The sequence below is a fragment of the Myxine glutinosa genome, chromosome 1 (assembly GCF_964187855.1).
Source record: "Myxine glutinosa chromosome 1, kmMyxGlut1.1, whole genome shotgun sequence".
In the NCBI taxonomy this organism is placed as follows: domain Eukaryota; kingdom Metazoa; phylum Chordata; class Myxini; order Myxiniformes; family Myxinidae; genus Myxine; species Myxine glutinosa.
Genome location: NC_136261.1, coordinates 167,938,724 through 167,966,426, shown reverse-complemented (window position 1 = coordinate 167,966,426; position 27,703 = coordinate 167,938,724). Strand labels below are relative to the sequence as shown.

At 38.1% G+C, this 27,703-nt stretch overlaps 1 protein-coding gene across 1 annotated transcript in view; it reads right to left on the bottom strand.

Moving 5' to 3' along the window:
• TMEM8B (transmembrane protein 8B) overlaps nt 1-27,703 on the bottom strand; it is a 96,469-nt gene that overhangs the window by 43,539 nt on the left and 25,227 nt on the right. Inside the window, exons 5-7 of the mRNA XM_068121735.2 lie at nt 13,593-13,864; nt 12,653-12,900; nt 8,546-8,639 (exon numbers count right to left, since the gene is read on the bottom strand). Coding sequence (XP_067977836.2) covers nt 8,546-8,639; nt 12,653-12,900; nt 13,593-13,864 — 614 coding nt within the window. The remainder of the gene's footprint in view (nt 1-8,545; nt 8,640-12,652; nt 12,901-13,592; nt 13,865-27,703) is intronic.

Below are 27,703 nucleotides of genomic sequence, written 5' to 3'. Positions count from 1 at the left end.
ATGCACAGCTCGTTTCAAATCCCCCCACAACATCTCGATGGGATTTAGATCCGGGCTTTGACTTGGCCATTCCAGAACCCTCCATTTCTTTCTTTTCAGTCATTCCTTGGTGGATTTACTGGTATGTTTAGGGTCATTGTCATGTTGCAAGGTCCACCTTCGGTTGAGCTTCAACTTTCCGACAGATGGCCTCACATTATCCTTAAGCACCCTCTGGTACAATGAAGAATTCATAGTGGATTCTATGATAGTGAGCTGCCCAGACCCTGATGCAGCAAAGCTGCCCCAAACCATAATATTTCCACCACCATGCTTTGCAGTTGGTATCAGGTTCTTGTGGTCAAATGCTGTCTTTGGTTTTCGCCAAACATGTCTTCTGGTACTGTGGCCAAATAGCTCTACCTTTGACTCATCTGTCCAGAGCACATTGTTCCAGAAGTGCTAGTCTTTGCCTAGGTGTTCATTGGCAAACTTTAGTCTTGCCCCGATGTTCTTTCTGGACAGCAAAGGTTTCCTCTTGGCACACCTCCCATGTAGATCAAATTTGTGCAGCCTCTTTCTAATGGTAGACGCGTGCACTTTGACATCAACAGTGGCAAGAGCTACCTGTAGGTCCCGTGATGACATTATGGGGTTCTTATAGACTTCTTTCAGCATCTTGCGGCCTGCTCTCGGGCTGAACTTGCTGGCATTCGTTTGGAATCTTCTCCACTTGTAGATGATCTTCCGGACAGTCGAATGATTGATTTCAAATTGCTTGGAGATCTTTTTGAATCCCTTCCCAGACTCGTAGGCATCTATAACCTTCTTTCTGAAGGCCTCAGAGAGCTCTTTTGATCTAGGCATGAAGACGCCACGCACTTCAACAACAAAGAGCAAACCAAACTAAATGTCTGAGGTTTAAATAAGACAGGTTCCTCCAAGATCCTCTCTAACGATGTTCTAATCATTTGCACCTGAGCTGGTGCACCTGATTCTAATTTTAGGTATTTGAAGTAGTGATAAATGTAGGGGTGTACTTACTTTTTCCACATGCGAAATTTGCATTTATTTTTATTTAAATTATACAATGGACTACAAAATGTAAATGTTTCATGATATTTGTTATATTATATCACCTTTATCTATCAATATTGTTGAAATGAAGATCAAATAGCTGTATGTTGGAATATGTTGAAAAAGTCAAAACTTTACATGGGGTGTACTTACTTTTTCACGTGACTGTATATATATGTATATGTATGTATGTGTATATATATACTCTCAAATTATCCACTCTGGCTCCGGAAACCCAAAAGCACTCTTCTCGACAATAAACAAACTCCTCCGCCCCCTGAACACCACCACCCAGTCATTCACAGTAGACAACTGCATCTCCTTCCTTTCTTTCTTCCAACGCAAAATTGACAACATCTACAACAGCTTGACCACCGCCGCACCCGCTCCCCCTCCAACCACCTGCCCCCCCTTGTCCTGCCATCCCCTGTCTCGGTTCTCCCCAATCTCTCCTACTGACCTCTCTGAACTCCTCATAGGAATGAAAACTGCCACCTGCACTCTTGACCCCATCCCCTCCAGCTTTGTCAAAGCCTCCCTCCCTGCTCTCTCTCCACTTATCATTGCAACAATAAACTCCTCCCTGTCTACAGGCATCGTCCCACCTTCCCTCAAAATTGCTGCTGTTACCCCCATTCTAAAAAAACCTGGTCTAAACCCTGACACCCTAAACAACTTCAGACCCATCTCCAACCTACCCTTTCTGTCAAAAGTTTTGGAACGCGCTGTAGCCACTCAACTCAAACATCATCTCTCTGCCAATAACTTGTATGAAACATTCCAATCCGGATTCCGCTCCAACCACAGTACTGAAACTGCTCTCCTCAAAATCACCAACGACCTTCTCCTCTCCTCTGACGCTGGCAACCTCAACATTCTCGTCCTCCTCGACCTCAGCGCTGCCTTTGACACCATCGATCACACTATCCTCCTCACCCGACTTGAATCCACCTTTAACGTCACCGGCACTGCCCTCTCTTGGATTAAATCATACCTCTCTGACAGATGCCAGTTCATCTCCATCAATAACTGCAAATCCCCCACTGCTCCCCTCCCCCAAGGTGTCCCCCAAGGTTCAGTTCTTGGCCCCCTCCTCTTCATCCTTTACCTGTCCCCGCTCGGTCACTTAATCCGCCGTCATGGTCTCCAATTCCACTGCTTCGCCGATGACATCCAGCTTTTCATCTCCACCAAGTCCGTCTCCACCGACACCCACTCTATCCTGACAAACTGCATCACTGAAATAAAATCCTGGCTTCAAATCAACTTCCTCAAGCTTAACTGTGATAAATCTGAAATAATCATCATTGGCCCAAAAACGCTCACAAAATCCACCCATAACTTTGCCCTCAACATCGACGGTATCCCAGTATCCACCTCCCCTCACATCCGGAATCTTGGCGTCATCTTTGACCAAACCCTTTCCTTCGACAAATACACTAAACAGATCACAAAGTCAGCCTTCTTTCACCTGAAAAACATTGCCCGTCTCCGCTCATCCCTCTCCTCCACGGCTGCAGAAACCCTCATCCACGCCTTCATCACCTCCCGTCTGGACTACTGCAATAGCCTCCTCTATGGTTCACCCTCAAAAATCACCAATAAACTCCAATACATTCAGAACTCCGCTGCCCGTCTACTCACTCATTCCCGGACCCGTGACCACATCACCCCCGTCCTTTACAAGCTTCACTGGCTCCCCATCCCCCAGAGAATCCAGTACAAAATCCTCCTCTTGACATACAAAGCCCTCCATAACCTGGCCCCATCCTACCTGGCTGACCTCCTCTCCAGACACACTCCCACCCGCAACCTCCGCTCTGCTGGTACCAACCTCCTGACCCCCTCCATCCGGACCAAATTCAGATCCTGGGGGGACAGGGCCTTCTCCATCGCTGCTCCCACCCTCTGGAACTCACTACCTCACACCATCAGAGACTCCTCCTCACTCACCACATTCAAAACATCACTAAAGACCCACCTGTTCAACGCTGCATTCAACATTCAACCCACAGCATTTAACCCCTGACTATCTCTTCTCCTTCTCCCTCCTTTTGCTTTAAATATTTCCCTATTGATTCTTGTCTTGTCTTTTTGATTCTTGTCTTATATATATGCCGTATATCGCTGCTGTTTGTTTTCTTGATTCTTGTCTTTTTGCAATTGTTGTTTTCATGTATTGTTATGCATTATGTTTTCCACTCTGTCAAAGCGCCTTTGGGCTTCTGGAAAAGCGCTATACAAAATAAATGAATTATTGTTATTATTATTATATATATATATATATATATATATATATAACCGAAAACACAGTCCGTGAAGTAGTCCATCCGTAAGCTGTGTGATTGTCTATTAATTACATCCTGTTTGAACGCCGGTTAAAATCCTGTCTATTAATTACGTATTGTTGGAATATACCTTTCGACCCATTGGACCGCTGAGACCTCTTAGACCTTTGAAGACCCTTTAAGTTTGCATTGAAATTGATTGTGAACCAGTTGACATGTATGATGCCCCTTAAGATGACCAACACCATTTATGATGACCAACACCATTTAGAAAAAGGAAAAAGGATTAAGACCAACAAGACGACGAAAGTCCATGAAGACCCAAACGACCCCGAAGACCCTTAAAGACCCACAGGACTCAAAATAATCCAAAGAGCCAAAAGTCCCAAAAGACCCAGAGGACCCAAAATACCCCAAAGATCATTAAAAACCCAAAAGACCACGACGACTCAAAATACCCTGATGACCCTCAAAGTCCCAAATGATCCTGATGACCCAAAATACATAAAATACCCTAAATAAAATATCTAAAATATAATGACAAACCCACAGTCAGGTTGGTGGACTTTCTGTCTTCTATCGACTCCTCTCTGGCCTAGCTCCCTCAGCTCTGTCTGTGATGTGCCCCCCAAATATTCCTGCAGGACGCCCAAGAACTGCCAGCAACCCTCTTCTGGTGAAACTGCAAAAATCAAGACTCTCCGCTCACCTTCACTCTTTTATTCCTCTTTTTTTCCCACCTCTGGAACAAACTCCCACACTATCTTCAATCCCACTCCTCCCTCCAAGTCTTTAGAACAGCTGTTCACCACCATCTGTTATCTTCCCACATCCAAAACCTTGATCTTTTCTACCCCCATTGATACATCCCAAATCCACATCTTTCAATCTCCGACTTCATTCCTAAAATTCCTAGTAGTGTCAATTTGTTTTCTACCGTGTACCCCTTCCCTCCCCAACCCCCCATCCCTCTCCCTTCCACAGATCTCCCGATGTCCCTGTTCTCTACTGTTGTGCTTGTGTGCTTCCTCTCTCTCCCCATCTCGTCTCCCCCTCCCTTTATTGTTTTGTGTCCGTTTATGTTTTTTTGTGTTTTATGTGCTAATATGTGTTTATTGTGCTAGCTCTTACACGAGCCTCGATCTTGTATACCACAAAAAAAAAAAAACCCCTAAAAACCCTTAAAGACTACGAAGACCCAAAATAGCATGAAGACACAAAATACCCAAATACCCAAAGATCCAAAACACTCATGCTGCTGAAGACCCAAAATATTGTCGTGCGACTCCGGTTAATACCAGAGACCGCGGATAGGCCTGACTGGATTTATTCGGAGGCAACAACCAATACGGAGTTTACTATGGTCGCGTGGGAGGAAGAAGGAAAATGGAAGGCTGCGGCAAAAGCTTACCTTCAGCGCACCGACATAGCTCCGGTCCTGTAAGGGAATTAACTCGACACGGGCACATGTTTAACAGGGGATGGGAAATAATACAAGGGTTTATTGCAAAGAAACGTAGGGACAGGAAAACGCAATATTATATAAAGTTCCTAGATTGGGATCCCACACACTGACGTCAAATACAGACGGGGGGAGTGAACAACCAAAATAACACGTCCGTTATGTAATTGGGAACATGGAGCTCGGTCTTATCTGTCTTGTCGTCTTCAATCTCCAGCATGGAGGAATCCTCCGCCCGCCTCGCACGCGTCACTAGGCCCGTTCACAGCACCGAACCTCGCTCCCGCACAAGCACCGCTCCAAGCACCGCGAGGTCGATCTTCACACATGATCGATAAGCCAACTCTCAAGCCAACTCAACCAGGGCCAAGACTGCGAGCCAATGCAACCAGGGACAGGACTCTCTCCACTCGAGATCGCACTGGGACTGCCAGGGCCAGGAATCTGCGCGCAGAGTTCCGCGCGCTCTTTTTATAACCTCTGGCGGTGACGTCAACCTCGGCGCGGCACCCAACCAAAGCCTCGTAACTTCCCGCCCCTTTGTCGACCCGCTTCGCGCCTTCCGCGTCCATTCGCGCCAACCGATCACAGCCCTCCTGGGCGTGGTATAGCGCGTAGCATGTAGCGTGATCATAGCTCGTAGGTGCAGCGTAGGTCCATGCGGCGGCGCCCCCCCCCCCCCCCCCCCTTGCCTGTCCGTCTTCCAAAGTCATGTCAGGGAAGGGAATCATTTAATGTTGCGCTAGGGACCTAACTACGTGTCTACAGGTGTGCATTGCCATACGGGACAAAGGTTTGGCTATTTGGCTACCAGGTGTGAATACACACAGGGGCGTTATCTTTTAATCCCTACTCTATTTATCACTCGAACATCCTGGTATGCTCACAAGTATACTCTTACCCGACAAAACGCCTACACATGAAAATTACAGGGCAGATTCCTTGCTGCAACAGACGAAGCACGTTACCTATTCAGATCTAGCTGGCTCTACATATCACTACCCCACCCGACATAACAATATTGTTGTGGTTTTGTGTTTTTATAATAAAGGTTAATTTCCCCTCCTAGTTTAGTTACACTACAACATGTAGCCTCGTTTAAGCTCAGTTATTTCTTAGTAAATGTAAGCGTAGACCTTTCCTGTGTTAGTTTTGCGTTGAGTAGAATAATGAGAATTAGGTCCCTTATGATGCCTCCATGCTTTTGGTTTTGGCGCGAAATACCACGAGGCAGGCCTGAACAAGTCGATCAAGGCCAAAGGAAGGCGGAGGAGGAGCCGACGGTAAGCGCGAGCCGCCAATCAGGGCTCGAGGGGAGTGAATTACCACTGCGGCAAAAGGCGGGGTTTGGAACATTCGATGCGGGCTCGGGCGGGGGCAATATAACCCTGTACCCGGAGCCCCCACCTGAGTTATGATGCAGACGAGTTATGAGCCGGGGTCCTCCGTTGAGTTACGAGAGGAGACGCGCTGAGTTCAGTTATGAGATGCGCGCAGGGCAAGCCAGTTGAGTTGTGAGACCGGAGCGCTCAGTTGTATTAATCGCGCTGTGAAAGACAGCCGTGCCGGGCCACAGACGCGAATATTACCTCCTGCCTGCCTTTGCCGAGATACGCGCCGCAAGGGTTTTCCCGCCTGCCTGCCTGCCTTCGCCAGGATACGTGCTGTGACCGCCAGAGGGCCACGCCGGGTGAGCTGTTCCTGGAGCGATCAAAGCTGGCACGTTCGGCGTGTCAACATTCTTCCTTCATCTCCCTGTGTGTGTGAGTGGGCCCATTGTCTGGTGAAATAAGTTAAGACGGCTTAAGACTGCCCTGTGTCTCTTCTTCTTCTACCATTGTACATTGTGTAAATAATAATTAAATCTGTTATTCCTTTGATTCGACCGTTTTTGTCTCCATCACTGGCTTAGCATGGTACGAATTAGATCGCTCTGATCGGGTTCAATAGCCAGGTAACAGCACGGGTCACGTGGTACGTCATCCGCTCGGGTGTACTCAATTATGCGTGGCTCGTGCGAACTCGATCCCCACTTCCGCTGCGGCGTGGGTACTTAAGGTACGTGCGAAAATTGTCCCGAGACCTTTTCCCACATCTGCCCGGAAGTGGCGACTCAGTCTCGCGGTTCGAAGACCCAAAAGGAGAAAAAGGGGCTTTATCTCCCCTTTGTAAGGGAACGGGCTTCGGAAATCCGTAACAATATGCTGAAGACTTTTAAAGACCCAGAAGATCCAAAAGACTCCAAAGACGCAAAAATATAAATACCCTGAAGACCCTTAAAGATGCAAAAAATCCAAAACATCCAAAATACCCTGAAGATCCATAAGACCATTTAGACCCATTAGGCCCCAAGATCCTGAAGACCCCCAAGACCACTTTTACCTTTAAGACCCTTTCAATACTTTAGACACCTTTAGATCCCTTCACCGTTCCAACCTTTTATACCCTTTAAACCTTTACACCCCTTCAGTACCTTAACACCATTTAGACCACTTACACTCTTCAGACCGATTAGACAGCTTGGACCCTTGACCATTTAGAGCTTTACACCGCTTGGACGTTTTTTATTACAAATAAATTACAAATAAATAATATCACTAATATTAGAAATAAATTTGTACAAAATAAATGCTTGTATGATGATTGGTGTAAATCAAGAAAACACAGCAACTCAAATTCAGTCAGGTCATCATCCTCAGTTAAAATAAGCACGGGACTCTGCGGCGACGTGCGGTGAGGCGAGCATAGCAAGCCGATCCACGCTGGCGATATATAAGAATACACAGAGGTGAATGAGATAAATTTGCACAGAATTGGTGATGGTGACAAATGGGGGTGGTCAACGGAGTTTGAAGAGGGTGATAGCCGGGAAAACAACTGTCATATTGCAAAGGTGTGCTAGTCCCATGCATGTACACAGCATCAGCACAACACCACATTATTATATTGAACAATATTTGAGAAAGCAACTTTTCAGGCTAAGTTGGGGCTAACAAAGACAAAAAGGAAATGAAAATAACTGGAGAAGGAAGAAAATATAGGTAAATGTGTCGGTCAAAACACTACCGTCACGTTCTGAAACTGCGAGAATAGATTAAACACCCGACCATCACATTATACAGCTGTAATTAACACTATATATACAAACTTGGTCTAATACCTACCATATCTGAATACAACAAAACAAACTTTGAATATACTACACAATTTATGTATCATACTAAGCCAATGTGATATCACCATCATGATTGCTCTTGATGCTCTCTCTCTCTCTCTCTCAGACGGATATGGAGCAATGAAACAATGATCAATCATGAACATTTTCAAAGCTGATATTTTATTCTGGACAGGTCTATGTTCCAGGCACAAGATGGCCTATGCTTCTCAAAAGGTACTCCAATATCTTTAATGTCAGGAAGTGAACATTATCAGATGGGACAATGTCTTAATGTCCACTTAGAAGGATGGCACACTCAAAGTGATCCAACATCATACCTGGGAAACACAAGGATGCCAGTATATAATCGGATCAATAAACAACTCTATAATAAAAAAGGCCAAAAGCGAATGTGCTGCTTCTGACCTATCTTGTCAGTATACCAGACAGAAATAAATGTGCAGGATAAAATGAAAGAATAATAATAATAAAAACCTGAGGATGCATATTTTCTTTTAGCAGTCCAACAGCATCAGACGTGCAGTAAACCCACCCCATGTCCATTTCTAAAGTCACACTGACCATAGCCACAAAATGGTGGGTTGTTTCTGGGCACAAAAGGAACATCAGGGTGAAGACACGCCACTACAGTCACGTTCTCGCCCAATGTGGAACTCTGCGGGGGAAAATAAAACTTTCACAAGCACAGATGCTATTGCAGGTAAAATACGTCTGCACATGAAATGGAGACAACATAAAATAAAAAGGGAAACTTAGAAATAAAAAGGTATAATTATAATCTAATCAGCATATAAGAGCATTCACAAAGGTTCTATGAACGATATATACGGTACTCACAATAGCCAAGACACCCCATTTGCTTGTTTTTCAATATACTGTACAATTATGTCATTCATAAGAAAACATAAATGTACATTATTATTTGTATACACACTTCGTTGTATTGATTTGGTGCATCTTGGATTATTGTATTGTGATGAATTTTTATATGTTGTTGTTGGTATTTCCGGGACTTGGTGTTGTTGTTGTTTTTTGGAGTTTTGCCGTTATCCGAGTGTGGAGCTGTTATAAGATCCCGCGTCGTCATAACGTGATTCGGTGAGACATTAGTGGATCATTGAGGTTTATTTACAGTTTACATTTACCATTTACAGATTTATTATGCTTATGTTTATACATGTGTTTCGTTTATGCTTCAGATATCACTTGGATTGAGTGGATTAAAGCCTTTATACTGAAGTCGGCTTGTTTCAATTCGACAACATGTATCTCATCTGCATAACTTTTTGAACCCTCCATGTTGCATGTTATTAAATTGCCTTTGAATAGAACAATGAACCATGCTGCAAGAGGTGATAACAAATCTTCTTCTTCTTCAACTCCTACCCCTTTATAAGGGGTGAGGTCCAATGGCAGGGGTGAGCACCAAGATGGCCCCAAGGTTATGACAATAAAAAAAAAACACCTTTAGAGGCCATTTTTCCCCGCAAAGCGGGGGTTGGCCTTTTTCGGGGACAGTGGTTGTTGTTGTTTTTTTGGTCCCCTTTTTTTGAAGCAATGTTTTACGGCCGGATGCCCTTCCTGCCGCCAACCCTTTTTGTCGCCTTTTACGACAAGCAGGGAATTACCAGTGAACTGGTACTCAATTTGCCGACCTCGGAAGGTCGACAGGCTGAGTCAACCCCCCTGGTGTTAATTCAGCGATCGACCGGGATTCGAACCCAGGATCCTAGGATCCGAAGCTGGCACCCTAGCCGCTAGCCCAACACCAGGTTATGACAATATCAAACCAAAATAAAATTAGGATGGGTTCTACTGACAACCTCTAACAATGAAAATTATTTTCAACAATAACCATTTTCCCAATTCACACGATAAAAAGTGAAAAGTCTGAGAAGACCGGTAAATGTTTTTGAGTAAACGACCATTGTCTACATCATGGGATCGATTTCATCCAACATTAAGTGTTCCCCCATGAAGCGTTTTCAACAGGCAATACATTTTTACTGTAAAAACCCTTGACGTGAAGTTAAGAATCCAACTTGCCAAACATCCATCCAAGCAATCCATAGGCTTTAGAGTCAAGCATCTATGTCTTTCTTCTTAATCAGTCCGCCCACACAGCGGGAGACTGGATTTTGTAATTGCTTCTGTGTGTGCCTGTTTATGTCTAGGCCATAACCTTTTTACCATTTGAGCTTTTGTCATAAAATTTTCAACAAACCTTTATTATGAGAATATGAAGAAAACTAATTAATAATTGGATCAATATGTCAAAGGGCAAAGTAACAGTAACTATAAATAGCCTTTATTTGCCTGTCCGCTGTTGCAGTGGGTTGTTGCTTTCTGCTATTGCGGACAGGGAGTGCATAAAATATGGAAAAAAAGTCAATAGAAAAATGGAGGGGTGCATTAAATATGGAACAATGTTTTGAATTTGACCCCCAGTTCATGCCCCAGGGGGTGGGGATTTGGGGTCACAGGGGTCAAAACGGATTATTTTTTTTGCAATGGCGAAGTCGATCTTGCAATCGACTTCGGTCGTTATATTTTTTCAGACCTGGCTTAAAAATAAAAACTGCCATTGTATCAATGTCAATGTTCCTGGTAATTCTATTGCATTAAAAAGACTATCTACACAGCAGTACATTTAATGAAAAATCATTATTAACCCCCGTTGGACTTAGTCCAAAACGGGGGCTTATGGATTTGGTCTCGTCCGTCCGTCCGCAACCATATCTCGGAGATGTAAGAACCAATTTTGTTCATATTTGGCACACAGATAATGAATGATGACTTACATATGTACGTCATTTGTTTTCGAGATCAGTTCCAAGATGAACGACAGGCGGCCATTTTGTTACTTAAAAGTATCCCCAACCATTTATTGAACATGCATGGTCCGATTTTGTTCAAACTTGGCACAAGCAGAGTACATGATGGCATACACGTGTGCCTCACTTTATTTTGCGATTGATCAAATATGGCCGACTGGTAGACTGGTGGCCATTTTAGTTGTAAAAAAAAAAATCTGAGTTTGAACACATCCTCAACCATTTCTCGGAAATGCATTTACTGATCTAGTTCAAATTTGGTACACGGATAATGAATGATGGGTTACATATTGTTACGTTTGTGGGGGTAAGGGATGAAATACCCTAGTACAGATAGGATTGTGTCGTGCAATATTAGCATGGACCGTGGACGCGAAGGAGACATTTCAATGTATATAAGCAGGAAAAACTGTGAGCTTAAGAGTTTACGTGTCACCACACGGAGGGAGGTTTTGTGTTAGTTAAATAGGGCTTAAGGATAATTCCCAGTATGTAACTGCCTCCTGTGATTTTCCCTATTGTTTTTTTACATTCACTCGGCCAGCCATGCAATTGAGCCCCCCTTAACCAACAACCCCGGCAAGCCGATGGAAACCCGGCGCATTTTCACCATCGGGCTAAACCCCGCCCCGCCACCGCTGACGTAATCGGAACATACCCGACAAAACTAAACTCCGCCTTGAAGAGATCGTAACTGACAGGCCACACTCCGAGCTTTGTCATTGATCGGGAAGAGATGAAATGATTCGGTAAAGCTCGGGCGATTGGTTGGGGGTTGGGGGGGGGGAGGGGTGACGTCAGACAGCATGAAGGTTCAAACATTGCAGAGGAATAAGAATGTCTCTCTCTCTCTCTCTTGGGTTTTGTGCTTGCCGAACAAGAAGCTCGCCATTGTTGGTGCGTTTGGTGCGCTAGGATTTGTAGGTGCTTTTGAAGAAAGTGAGGAACTTTTGGCTGTGTGGGCAGCATTGCAAGGGAGGAAGAAGAGCATGTGGCTCTCAGTATTTTGCTCTCTCTTTTGTCCTGGTTGCGCCGGCGGATGGCTGCTTCGTGCCCTTGACCGCTAGTGGAGTGTATTTCGGAGCATTTGTGCCACTTGGAATAAACGTGGAAGGAGGTGTGGTTGATCTGTGGTGCTCTTCGGGGAACCTGTGGCCGTGCTGTGCGTTCTGACGAGGAGTGAGAGAGGAGGACGTCTTGCTGCCGCTTTGCGGCTCGGGGTGCTCGCATGGTTGACCGGCACCATTGTGGATGCATCGAAACTCAGTCCTTTCGCTGGCCGACCGACCGGACCCGTTCAACGACCACCAAGTGTACAAAAGTCCTCGTTGAGGCCGGAGCTGAGTGTCGGCCGACTAAGAACATTTATTTTTCTTTTATCTTTCCCTTTGTCCGTATTTGTGTCAGTATGGAGGGTCCCTCAAGTAAGGATTATAGATTCACCACAACATTCATTTTATTTCCATGCCTTAATTTCATTAAATTTATTATTTTGCATTTCATTCGTCATATTGTTGATTTTCCTTGTCTCTTTTCTGTGTTTGTGTGTTCGAGGAATAAACCCCATGGCTTTTGTCCATGCAGGTAAGCATCCTGGTTTCCCTTGCCCGCACACGATGGACACGACGGAATTGTTGGATTACATTGATGGGGTGTGGACATTGCATCACTGTGTGAAAGTTGAATCAGGTTGTTTAACCTGTTATTTTTTAATGCGGACTTTCTAATGATTTCTTAGCCAATAATTCAGTTGGTGGTATATTTGTCTGGGATCCCACATTCATGACACCATCTAAAATTCTGTAAAGCTTTGTGTTTGTTCTTCCATCCATACCACATTGAGCTGCATCTCAAAGGTAAACACTGCACCGCTGTCCATGTGTGGGATGAGTGTGAGCGCAAGAATAGTTGGTACTTTGGCCCGGACTGTCACATTGGGCCCAAAGAAGATGTAGAATTGTGTGGAGAGTGTGTCCAGATCATTCCGGAGAGTTGGCCGGAAGGGAACACAGAGTTCAGGTTTGACAGAGGAATTGCTCATGAATAATGAGCTGCTCGCTGGAACTTGTGGACTGAAACAGTCTAGGTTGTGGGAAAACAAGCAAATGGAAGTAAAGAAGACAAATTAAAGGTGAAAGAATATAAACCACCAAAAAAGGAGGTAGGAAAAAAAATCTTTGCATAGACAAGTATCTATTCTTTCCACAGAGTAACTCTGTGATAAAGTTTAATGGGATGTGGAATTGACATTTGTGCACCTACGTTGTAAATGGCAGACAGTTAATTTAATTTGTGGTGGTGGAGCTAGTATAGTCAGAAAAGTAAGGTAGACGTAGCAAAGAAGATTTAGAAAAGCTAAACCTATTCGTTTTACCTCTTCGTGTTTCGTTTTGATTTTGAAACATCTTTTAGTCGCAAAAAAGTAAAATGAAATAAAAAGCACAAGTACGAAAAACCCGTGTTATTATAACCACAACTTAGAATCAAACAGCTTGTTTGCAAGTGAAATCCATCTTCAAACCACTCACACATTTCCCCAACTGTATATTGAAGAACAAGTCATAAACAACTGACAACATGATAAAATGTTATCATCCCCAAGAGATCCCAAGAGGGTTTAGCCTCCCACAGTCTATATGAAAGAGATCCCTGGAGGGTTTAGCCTCCCACACAGTCCATGCTTGAGTATGAGCATTGAAAAGGCCTTGCTCACACAAGAGCTTGAAATATAGCATCATAACAACTGATTATGATCAATATAAACATCCGCACACCTGTAATGATGACTGTGATGTCATATCTCACAGACACGTTGGGCAAGAGACTCTCCACAGAAACGTAGTACCAAACACCCCACATCGGTGGATCTACATCTAACCGGCAAGATGCATTAGAGTTGCATTCTGCTGTCGTCGAGTTGATAAGTGGAGGAGCTTTTGGCCTCAACTGCAGCTTCAACAGGCACCCAGTGGCCAAAGTGAAGTCAGAGACACTGCAGCTGGTTATGTCCAACGAGAGATGGGAGGAATATTCTGGGACAAAGACCCTGCAAATATGAGTGACAACACAAGGTTAGGCTAACGACTGAACATATTTGAAAGCTTTGTACATAGTTCTTGAGCCAAGTCTAAAGTTATGCACACTCTCCCAAACATATACACTCAAATTTACCCCATTCTTTCACACCCCAATTTTCTCACTTTGGCAAGTGTCTTCCTGAGATTCCAGAGAGTTAATCTTCAACTTATGGAAATGACTAAGTCTGGATATAAATTTATGGCTGAAAGCAGACAGACAGGTGTTCATAAGGCTGTTAGCCATTAGCTAGTCGAGTAAAGTCGACCTCAAAACCCTTCTGAAACATTATTTGGTTATTTGGGCCCTGTGTCATATCCACTATCAGCAGTGGATGGTGCACTTGCAAAGAAAAACAAAAAAATGCTCCTGCACATTCTCGAAACTAAAGTGTGATTCTCTTGTCGTTTAATATTCCAAGTTGAAGTACACCGCCGTCATCATTGAGGACATTGCTATAATTCATGCCATGTCGCAACGGCTACCAGCAACATTTGTTGGGCTGACTGACCATTTTCTCCCTCGACCATTTTCTCCCTCTGCCCTGCTGTTGGCATCGCTACTTTCTCTACTTTCTCAGATGCTCACTATAGCCGGATGACATGAGAGCAGCCGAGTTGACGTCATATTGGACCGGTACGCGAATATTAGTATCAAAGGTTTCAAATGACAGAAACGTAGTGGATCCACCTCACAAAGAATGAAGACACTCAGCAAAGAACAAAAGATTCTGCAGCAGTGGCACCGCTTCCTGAGTGATGGCACAAACAAAGAGTCATTGATTGGATTTCTGTTCAGTATTTGAAGTGATGATGTTGCCAGACTTTCTTATTGCTCAGTCTATGTGGCCCACAGAGAAAATTGGCACAAACTGAGCAAAGAAGGAATTTAATGTAATTCCTGAGAATTATTTGGATCATGAAGAAGTGGACATGAGATCAGCCTGGCACGTAAGACATGCAGGCGATGTTGATCCCTCTTCCGTCATCCAGGTATACAATCCTGATATGGATGTCACCATCATATTACCGTCTAGCCTGCACAAGATCTCTGGAAGATTTAATTTCCATACCGGTCATATAAAAACAGTTAGGACAGTAGTAGTGTATATATGTTGCTTCTGGGACTCTCATTTTCCCATTGACTTACATGTTAATTTTTCCCCTCCCTCATTGCCCCTAAACACCTCTATTTCTCTCACCCGGCCCTGTTCTTTACGAACCTTCTAACCTTTTGACATGCTATCCTTATTCATTAGACCACTTAAACAATGGTCCTTCTGTGTGAACCTGTGATCCTTCTGACCTTATGGACCTTTTAACCTTTTACTCTTAATATCATCTGGTGAATCATCTTTGACCCACTCAAACAACGACCCTACAAATATTTGTTTATGTGTGGGAAATAATTTAATTCTCCTACAACTCTCCTCACCGTCTAATACATTAACAAAAAATATGTTTGAGTTTGGTTCTTTCTCAAGATATTTTAACTGAGCTAAGATAAAATGGTAAACCTCCCTCAATGTTCTTGTTTGAGCGCCTCCAGTGCCACATACCATTTTTAAATTAAAGTATATATTTTCCTGGCAACCATCAAAGTTTTCCGTCCACTCAAAAATATTTCCATCTTTTTTACACAATTCACCGGTATTTAAATTAATTCTCTTATTTGTTTTGTAAATTTTTTTACCAGTTGTCTTTTCAATTATACCTATTTGATATTTTTCACATTCGTTATGTTTACCATTTATATACCAAGGTTGATTACACCTCCACTCTTTAGTCTGGTTGGTACTTGGTTCTATCATTTATATAACAGTAAAAAGGCGGCGGTAGCCCGTTAAAATCCCTAACCCCCCTTTTTAACTTATCACTTATATACTTATATAACCATAAGGGAGACTATCAATTCCATTTTCTAAAATAAACCTCTTATCATCAAAAGCCCCCAATGCTTTCTTATTCACCTCTTCTGAATATAATTTATGTTTATAACTTCTTATTCCATTAATCTTTCTAAACTCTTCTTTCTTTGTTGTTAAACAGTTATAATAATCCTTAAAGTTTATTGTTTCTTTAATGACATTTTTCTTTATGCCTTTTAACTTCTTATCAGTTTTTTCAACGTTATTCACAATGTATTTATAAGCATAAGCCTTAGACCTCAATCCCACAAATTCACTCATGACATTTCCTCCTAATTCATCCTTAAACTTTCCAATCACCTTTTTATTTTTAGAAGAGAACAACTCACTCTCTGGACTGTAATTACTAGTGTCATAGATATTAATGTCCTTTTTCATGTCTGAATAAACATCATCAGTATTAATTTGCAAAATAAAACTATCTGTATCCATATAAAGTAGATTAACATCATTTTGATATTTCTTCCTCAAGTTATTATAAAAGTAATCATACATTAATGACTTTGATAAATCAAGAATTGATGTTCCAATATAAATAGGTTTGTTCATTTCAATACTCTCTTTAATCAAATGGATCGCACAAAAGTTCTCAGTAAAGACCTCAGCTCTAGTAAAACTCGGTCTATTAATTAATTTTGATGCTTGTTCCCAAGATGTTGATAATCTGATATTTTGTCTTTTCCTCACATTCTCCATGGTCTTACCAAAGACCGCATTATTCATCAATTTATAAAAGTCTTTCTCAAAATCTGTTTTTGACTCTGTTCTTCTTTGTGTATTAAAATCAATGTACCCCTTCAACCAATGACTTTGATTGAACTTTAGAACCCTATGGATCTTCTCTACTCTTAGACCTTTTGATAAATATTGTCGCAAATTTCTTTGGTGTAGAACATAATTTTTCTTGTTATATAATGTAGTAAGTAATTTTTCTGTTGATTCACCTATATTAAATGATTGTTGATAATCACTTAACCACTCCTTCTTTGGACTTTCCTTTTCACAAGCAAATGGGAGATCTTTGTGTAGGTTATGAAGTTCCTCTGGATATTTCAAATCGACCTCAAAATAATAACCAACCTTTGAATCATCCAATTCTTTTTGTGTAGAGATACATACATCTTGTAAAACCTTTTTGTAATCTTTTTCCTTTACCCATCTAAGTTTTCCATAAGGAAGAGCCTGAGACATTGCCCAGCCATACAGGTTGTTCGCATCATAATACATCAAGTAGGAGCTCTCTACCGATGGATCATAATTTGGAATGTACTTGTTATTTGCTTTAGCATATCTCTTTGAACAGACTTGTGAAATTCCTCCTCTCTTTGCCTTTTCAATCATCAAAAGCATATCAACATCGGTTATCAAATCCAAATCTTGTTTTGTCATTTTTAACATCGCGCTCCAAGCCAATCCAGGAGCAGTGTAATAGTGAGCAGGATCCAATCCATATCCAGAATGACAGATTGTTCTGAAAGCCTCATCAGCCAACAAAAGCACATCAGTTTTGAGGTACAAATCGTGATACTCACCAAGATTCTTAATGTTATATTTTTTCCAAACATTTTGTGCGTGTACATAATCTTTATCAGATCTATGACTATTATTTAATTTGTTATAGAAATTTTCTTTTAAAGGAAGTTGTGTTTCATTGAATCTCTCAAATGAGTCCATATAGTCATAGGGGTAAATTCCCTTTTGTGTTAGAAAATCTTTATCTAAAAAATACTCTGAAAGAAATGGAAACTCTTTTAGATTTTGAACCAAGTTAGCCAATGGACTTGCCATGAATTTAAATGTATCAAGAAATCTGATATGAGTAATAGGAGATGTGTGAATTGTTTTTGTGAATGAAATGTATTTCTGATCCATGTTTGGAATTGCTGAGATACTTCCAGAAGTCTTTGAGAGTTCCTTGATAAATAGATGTGTATCATAATGAGCGTTGTTATGAAGAAAGACAGGAATGAAAGAGGGGAGTTGATAATTAATATTACAACTTTGATGAGCCGGACCTCTATATTTACCAGTGAGATGACAATGGTCTCTAACCTTTCGACCTTTACCAATTTTCTCCTCACAAATATGACAGACATTGTTTTTTATAAATTCCCTTTTTTCTTTACTTGTTAAGGACATTGGTTTATTGGTTTCTCTCATTATCTTGGTTAATCGAACACAGTCTTTTTCTAGTCGTTTCACAAACTCCTCTGGGGTATTTGAGCCTCTATACATCTCTAACTTGTTATATTTATCACCAACGGATGATTTGATATAATAACAAAAACCACAAGGAGTATGTTTTTGATATTTATTTGTGTATGATTCTTTTGGATCTGGAGAAGAAGTATCAATTTTTTCTAAAATACTTTCAAAATCAGCATATATAACAAATGGATGTTTTATTGTTTTCTTTTCATCTTTGAATGTGATCTTTGAGTCTTTTTTAGGCATGTTGATTACCGTTGATTTATGTTCACCACAATAATTTGAATGTTTATCTAATCTTTCTTGTGTATGGAAGAAGTTAAGACAACGCATACAAATATATATTTTATTTGTTCTTTTACATACTTGTGGTTTTATTAATTTTGTAATATCTTTGATGTATGTATAATGTGAATTTTCGTCTGAATTAAAATATAGAAGATTAATATGAGTTTGTTTACAATTGTCAGAAAGCTTTAAAACCTGAATGTTGTTTGTTTCTGTTAGACCATAAACATTAACTGATAAATTATTCAACTTTTCAAATTTAGGAATATCATTTAAAGTCATCGGAAACTTTAGATCTTTCGTATTTAATGTATTCTCATATTTTTTATAATGAGATACTCTTTCATCATGAAAATGTGGAGGATGTAAGTGTGCTAGAATAGACCAGAGAAAACATTTATTGTCTTTATTTTTGATATTGATAACTGCTTTTCTATTTTTGATAACACTGGGTAAATCAATGTAAGAAGAAGCTTTTAGAGGATCTGATTTAAGAATATGAATGTCTATGTAAATAATTTTTCCTATATTGAATCCACTTCCTACGATTGAATTATCCACATCTTGCTCTTGTTTAATAAGTTCATCATAGACTCCTGATGTTTTAAAATCTTGACATGAAGATATAAAGTGTGGCTCAGTTCTCATGTAGGGTGTATCTATAACTCCTTCGTCCTTTGTCATTTCTAATTTTACTCCCATATAAAATTTAAGTGGTTTCATTTCTTTTAGTGTTTTTTCAATCAACGTTTGAACAGCAGGTTTAACTATTTCTACAGCATCAACTATAGACTCTGGTTCAGGAGGTTTGAAGTTAAAGACTCTTATTTTAATATGTCCTTTGAATGCACCATCAGAGTTTTTAATAGTAAACAATTTTGACAAGTGTTTGTTAGTTTTAAGATGGGCTTTAAACCCCTTCTTGAGGATGGTTGTTTTACAGACCTTACAATGTTTTGTTTTAGGTGGAAGAGGGGAAAGTTTGTTAAGAATGTTGTATGTATGTTTTGCGGTGAGAATATGTTGTTTATAATATTTTACTTCCTTCTCGCAAGTATCACAATAAACCATATTTATAGCGTGAGAAAACGTGGTGTTTTATATATATCGCTGTGCTTAAAATAAAACACTTTTGAGCTTTACAGCTCCGTTTTATATATATCGCTGTGCTTAAACTAAAACACTTTTTCACTCAGAATCATCGAAGTCATAACTATCACATGAATACTCAGAATCATACTCAGAGTCATCAATAAAGCTACTCTCATAACTATCATTTGAGCACAAACTATTAGTATCATAACTATCATCTGTGTTCAATGAAATACTATCATCACCATCGTCCGAGTTCAATGAAATACTATCACTATCGTCCGAGTTCAATGAAATAGTAAAATCTTCACTGCTGTAATGACTCATATTTAATTAGCAGAAAAAACCTTTCCATCTATACCAATATACTTTCTTTCATTAACGGATTCAATCTCTACATTTTTAATATCAAAAGTTATCTTTAAATAATCTCTAACTATCATAGAATGAAATGACATTTCACCAGAAATATTAACATCATTCATTTTACTTAGATCTACACCCTTTGGATTATTAAAGTAAATACAAATTTCTCCACGAGTATTGTTGATGGTCTTATCATTCTTTTTCAAAGTATCGTGGTCAATCACTTTTTCAAGCTTTGAATAAATTGCCAGGAGTAGAGGAGAAACTTTTGTTATATTTACTTTAATGGATGTCTTTCCAGGTATAGTTAGAGCTCTTCCTTTAAATGAAATAGATGGGCTCATGTTATTTTCCATAACTGGTTTTACCCAAAAATTTCCATATTTATCTTTGTTCAATTTAACATCTTTGACATATTTTTCTATATCTTCCACCGAAGTAGAGATTGATTGAAATTTGTCTTTTGTGCTTTGAAACATTGTATTTATTAATGAATAAACTTGCATTTAGTTTAAGTAAAAATTTACTATATAAATATGATAAGTTCTGAAGGATATTTAGAATTTCCAGACTCTCCATATGATAAATTAGAGAATTGTCCGGCTTGTGATAGAATAGGGCTTAATAATGAGGGTTCATATAAACAATGTATTTTCTGTGATTTAATTTTAATTAATGATAATAAAAAATATAAAAATATATATAACTCTTTTAAATTAGAACCAAAAATGAATTACTTTACAAGATTATTAAGAGAGATGAATGTTAAGTATTGTGATGATAATACACCATTTATTTCAAGGGAAGAGACGATTTGTATTGAGGAAATGTATAAGGGTTTAATGATATTTATTATTCAAAATAATTTTAATGGAAATGTTAATACAAGATACTATATAAATAAAATAATGAATTATTTTGAAATTAAACCCGAACTCAGGATAAAATATAGAGTTTCTAAAATAGCTCAAAAAAAGTTAGATGACTTGTTTTCCAAATATATAAATGAATGATTTTTTACCCGTTTGGGAAAATAAGATAAAATTTAATAACCATAAAAACATTCCAAATTCATTGAGATGTCTAATAGTTGGTTCAAGCGAATGTGGGAAAACCTGTTTACTTTTAAAGATGCTCCTTGGTCCTAATTTTTTAGATTATGATAATTTAATAATTTTTACAAAGTCAAGTTTTCAACCCGAGTATCAACTACTCTCACAGGGTTTTAATGCGGGTCTTAAAAAGGAAGACATTATCGGTTTATTTAAACTTCAAAACAAACTAAATGATTATAATATTGAAGATATAATACAATTATTTTGTGATACACAGAAATCAAAATCGAAACCAAAACCCATAACTTGTATTCTCAGTGATAATACGGATGATATACCTTCACCTCAAGATTTAGATAAATCAAAAAAGAACCTCGTCATCTTTGATGATTGTGTTAATGAGAGAAACCAAACAGTAATGGATAGCTACTATACAAGAGGGAGACATTCTTCTTGTAATTGTATATATCTTAGTCAATCATATTTTCAACTCCCTCGACGCTCAATAAGAAACAATGCCAATACTTTTATTTTATTTAAGTTAAATTCAATAGATGTAAATAATTTTTGGAGAGATAATTGCTCTACGTTATGTAGTAAAAAAGAATTTGAAAATTATATGAAACACACGATTGAAAAATATAAATATATTGTTGTGAAACAAGATGAGATATTAAAGGATGTATTTTTATTTTAAACATAATTACATATATAAATGACAACAATTATTATTAACCTTGTGGGTAAATCTGCTTCTGGAAAGAACTTTCATAAATCTAAACTCTTGAATAGTAAAAATGAAAAGATTGTAAGTTTTTTTTAAAAACACCCTATGATTCGTTTTGTGAGTACTACAACCAGAGCAAAGCGACCAGGAGAAGTAGAAGGGAAAGATTATTACTACATTTCAATGGAGGAACATATGCGATTGAGGAACGAAGGTCAAATATTTGAGGAGGTCTCTCTTGGTTCTACAAAATATTCACATTGTAAGAGTGAGTTAAATAAAGTAAAATCTAATGGTCTTGGGATTTTAGAAACTAATCCTGAAGGAATGAGACAAATTATTAAACAATTGTGTGGTGATGGAGTTAAGATTTTATCATTCGGTTTTGATATCGATGAGGAGACTCAACGCAAATGTATGAAAAGCAGAGATACAAGTATTAGTGAAGAAGAAATAACAACTCGTATTAATACCAATAAAGAATTTGATGAAATATTTAAAGAAAAGGATTTATTTCAACACATTTACTATAATGACAAAGAAAAGGAAAATTTTCCCATTGACCTTTACAATTCATTAAATGATATTTTTCAATAAATAAATACAGAAAATGAATACCGAAGAAAGAGCAAGAAAGTTTAAAGAACATCAAGAGTTGGTTTCAAAAGTTGTAAAGCAACAGGAAGAGATAAAGAAGAAACGGAGACAGAAACTAACTGGTGAAGAAGCCTTTGAAAGAAAACAAGAGATATTTTTTAAACCGCTTTTAAAAACTCAACACCCTACAGTTCCCACGGTAGAATTTACTCCGAAAAAACTTCAAATGCTCAAAGATTTTAGTCAGATAACAAAACAAGAACTTGGAAAATTAGAATATAATGATGAAGAATTATTTCAGAAACTTGAGGAGGTAAATCAACCCCCTAATTATGTAGTGGAAGCTCTTCAAAACAATGAATATTTGGCAGATTCAGAAACCAGAGCAGGTCTCATTCCAACAGAAGAACCAGCAGTGTTCCATCTTGTGAAAGAAAAGGTATTGATATTTAATGATGAATTGATGTTCTTGAGTTCTACTCAACCAAATGTTAAATTAACTCCAAGATTAATGTTTCTTCTAACAAACCCCGGATTCAGCGGTTCAAAATATTTTGAGGAACCACTTGATATGGAAAGAGAGGAAGATAGGGTATATATTGAGTTGCTAAATGCACTTGATTATGGAGTTTCTGTTGCTGGTAAAAGTAAGAAGAATGAGAAGGAGAAACATATTATTGATGCTTTAAGTAAGCTTGGTTCGGGTGTTAGTTTTCTTCCAAATGACCCATCACAATTAGTTAATAGGCTATTATTGTTGTTAGGTAGTAAGAAGGCTGGAAACAACAATTGTTTTAATGAATCCTCAGCCATTTTAGATCAGTTGATGAACATGAAAATAATTAATAAATGTCAATACAAAGATATTTTATTAGATATTAAATAAGATGAGAAGCACAATTCTTAGTTTTAATTTCACAACGAGCGATTACACAGCTTCATTCCCTTACCCACTACAACTTGACCCCCTTACCTCATATGAGGCATCTTTGTTGTCAATGGAAACTTACAATACCCTTTTTAATATCACAGAGAAAAACAACAAGTTTAGTTATAATCCAGGAAGTGGATATAAAACTATAACCGTTTCACCTGGAGCTTACGAGATTTCTCAAATATCTTCAGAAGTCTCTCGCCTTATGAAAGAAAAAGGTGATGAACCAAAAAATATTGTAATAGATATTCAAAAACACACTTCAAAATCAACTATTAAACTTAAAAATAATTATAAAGTTGATTTCACGATTGAAAATTCGTTTAGAGAGCTATTGGGTTTCTCTTCAAAAAAGATTGAAAATAACGGGACGTTTTACAGTGATAATGTTATCCAAATATCCTCCGGTATAAATTCAGTATTAATTCATTGTGATTTGATTGATGGTGCTTATAACGATGGAATAAGAACAAATACAATATTTTCATTCAGTGCATACTCAACCCCGATTGGTTATAAATTTAATATGGAACCAAAAAATCTTGTCTATTTACCTGTGTCAGGAAAAACCATATACAGAGTAAATTTTAGGATAACCGACCAAGATAATCGTATGATATCCTTTAATGATGAAATTATATCCATCAGAATTCACCTACGTGAAGTTTTTCAATAAATAAATAATGGTTATTGTGAGAAAACATGAGTTGAGAAAATATAAAATAATTACAGAGGAGGGCATGTACCTTTCACCATACTATACAAGGTATGTGGGTAAAGGACCTAAGACCTAAGAGACAACGAGGTGTAGGTCATCAATTTCGAAATAAAGGAGATGGGATAATTGATACTCTAATGGGTATTGGTTCAACCATCCTTAAACATAAAGACCTAATTGGTTCAACTGCTTCTGCCGTGGGCTCCGTTGCAGGTGCTATAAAGAGTATAAAAGATGCTCAAAAGGAGTCTCATAAATTACAAGCAATCAAAGAAATAAAAAAAGGTAAAACTCAACTATCTTCACAAGAACGACAAAAAATCATTAAAATACTTGGGTCAGGGTTTCAACGATTTTAATACTATATAAATACAAGTATGGAAGCGATTGATAGTATCTATGATTTGGATGATACAATTATCATTTCAAACTCCACAAAAAAGGAAGACTATTTTAAGGTAAATGCTATAACAGGAACAGACTGGAATTCAAACGGAACAAAAAGTTTTGAAATAAATAATCAACAAACTTACTTGAATATAGCTGATAGTTTCTTGCTGTGTAAATTTAAATTCACTAAGGCTGCGAATAATACTAATGCTACACTCGTAAATGATTTCTTCTGGAAAATGTTTGATAGTGTTCGCCTGTATATTGGAACACAAGAGGTTGAAGCGGTTGATTATGTCTCTGCTACATCTGAAATGATTAAATTTACACTATATTCGTTTGGTGATAGAATGGGTAAGGGAGCTGTTGAAGGTTTTATTCCTGATATGTCAACGGGTACAAACACAGACCCTGGTTATAGTCAAAGGAAGGCAATGTATAATGATGACACAAAACCAGAGAATAGTTTTACCGTAGCAGTACCTCTGAAAGGTATATTTGGATTTTGTGATTATGACAAAGTTTTGTATGGTCTTAAAATTAGATTTCAACTACAAAGGAATGATAATGTAAATAGGTTGCTTTTTGGGGTTGAAAATGCTTTTGGAGACAACAATAAATTTGTTATTAATGATTTGTGTTGGTATATCAGTGAATATACTCCTAATCTTAAAACGGAAGAGATGTTAAATAGAAGACTTAACTCAAAGAAACCGCTAAATGTATCATACCTTAAAAGAAGATGTCAACACGTTAAACTGGAACACACTACCTACACTTGGAATTTGGGTGTTCTTCAAGGAAAGCCACGATACCTCTGGCTCATTTTTTAAAAACCAGATGGAGAGGACGGTACTAATAAGAATAATGCGCTGAGTGATAATGCTAAGGTGAAACAACTTCGGGTTTCTCTTGATGGCACATTTTATCCGCGAGATAGATTGGAAATTGATTGGGAAAAAAATGATTATGCGGAAGCCTACAAGTCCTACCAAAAGGTGTGTGAAAGTAATGGTAATAATGATCCTATTTTGGATATGGTTGCGTTTCAAAAACTTTATACAATCTACGCAATTGACCTGAGTTCTCAAAAGGAAACTATAAAGTCTAATCGAGTGGATACTTCTCTATACATTGAAAGAGGGGAGAGTGAAGAGGTTAATGCATATTGTTTGCTTTTGGAGGAAACAGAATTACAGATTAATACAGATAATGGTGTTATGATTAATATCACATAGGTTTTTTCTCATAAATAAATGGTTGGGGTATATGTTAATCAAATCAATCTTAATAAATTAACATCTTGTATTCAAAATCAAAAGCCTTGTATTATTAATGTTAATACAATTCAAAGAAAAGGAGCTGTAAGAATTGATGTTTTACTCACACACACACAAGTAAAAACACTAAATGATGTTGGATCTCTTAAAATTAAAATGACGAAACCTATGTTAAAGAAATATTCAATAGACGAGTCAAGAGGAGGATTTCTCCCGTTTCTAATTCCTTTATTTGCTGGTTTAAGTGCGGCGGGAGCATTGACTGGTGGTATTTCAGCAGTGGTAAAAACTGCTAACGAAAGGAAGGCACAACTAAAAGCTCAAAAAGAATTGGAAAGACATAACAAGGAGTTGGAGAAACAAATTAGTGGAAGTGGTGTAATTGTAGATTTTGCTCAAAAACTTGAAAGTCTACCTGATAAAGCTAGATTGTTGGTTAGAGATATGCTTTCCTCTATCGCTCAAGCGGGTGTTAAACTAACTAAACGGGGTAATGGATTGTATCTTTCTCATAAATAAATGGATAAATGGTTTAAACAATTTGGAAAGAATACAACGTCAAATATAGAACTTACTAAGTATTGTAAAACACTAAAAATTGATAATGTGGTTATTTGTATGAGAGATGAATTAATACATATAAATAAGAATACAAAGAATATTATTATGAATTTAGACACACAGAATGGTTCTCATTGGGTTTGTATTCATAATAGTCAGGATAAATATTATTTTGATAGTTATGGTATGCCACCACCTGTTGAAGTAATACAATTCTTACAGAATGGTGTTTATCAAACATTTCAAGTTCAAGAAATTAATTCTAAATGTTGTGGTCAATTATGTTTATATGTATTATTTCAACTCAACAATAATGAAAATTTTTATGATATCATTTTTAATCTAATATAAATGACTTATGTTGGAAAAGATGGTTCTATCTTTGGAAAATCCTCTCAGGATATTGATTTATCAAATTATTATACAAAGGCACAGGCTGAACGACAAAAATATAGTGTAAGTAAAAATATTAATATGAAGAATACTTATAAATTAATCAATTATCCAAACCCTACAGATGCGAATGACTTAATTAGATTAAGTGATTTATCACAATATATATTTTTAAAGAAAACAGCACGTTTTGTTAAACAAGTAAAATTTACAACCACAACACCTGGTTATACTGACCATACACCTTTCCTCATTGAATTTAACTACCTGCTTACAATTGAATTTTATAAAGAAGGACATATAGTTAATATGCGAATTAATAAATGGGGGTACGATATGCCTGATTTAGGGTATAATTGGTCTTTTTCAATAAACATAGAAGACCTACATGATTTGAATCAGTCTCGTAAAGAAGAATATTATCCACTTGGTGAGGATATGGATTTATGTGGAAGTACAATTAATAAACAACAAATACATGGTTTTAAGAAAAGAAAAATATATGATAGTATAGCGATGGTTAGCATGACAAAGAAGGAAGGTCATGAGATAAGGATAGAAAGCCGAGGAATACAAACCGATTTGGTAGTGGGAAGATGGGGTGGTATTACCTGTCATAATATTAATCTCACATATATTTCTGATACATAAATGGCAGGAAGAAGACTACAAGAGAATTATAATTTTTGTATTCAAGGATACCTACAAGAAAAGGGTGCTCGGTATTACATACCTTATGATTTGGAGCATATACATGGGAATTTTGTCATAAAAAACTGGCCTTATACTGATATTGTTAAACCCACAAATAGAGACTTGTTTAAAGTATTAAATAAAAATGAACTTCTCAAAGTTATGAAATATAAAACTCTTTTAGAAATCGTCAACAAATCTTATTGGTATCCTATTATGAGAAAAATAATTATAGATACAAGAATATCTCAAAATCCAGATGAGTATATGTATAATATTCTTTGGGGTTTAAACTCAAGGGTAGCAAGGGATGAGGAAGGAGTTGAAGAAGAGAAGGAGAAAAGAGAGAAAAGAGAGAAGGAGGAGAGGGAACAAAGAGAGAGGGAGGAGAGGGAGATGGAAATCAGAGCGATTCAAAAAAGAGTGGATGTATTACAGCAAGAAGATCAATCTCAACTCACCGAAGAGGAAAATAAAGAAAGAATGAATGCTGTGAAAATATTGATATCAAAAATTGCTAAGATAAATGAGGAAGGAGTTAAAGAAGAGAAGGAGGAAAGAGAGAAAAAGGAGAAGGAGGA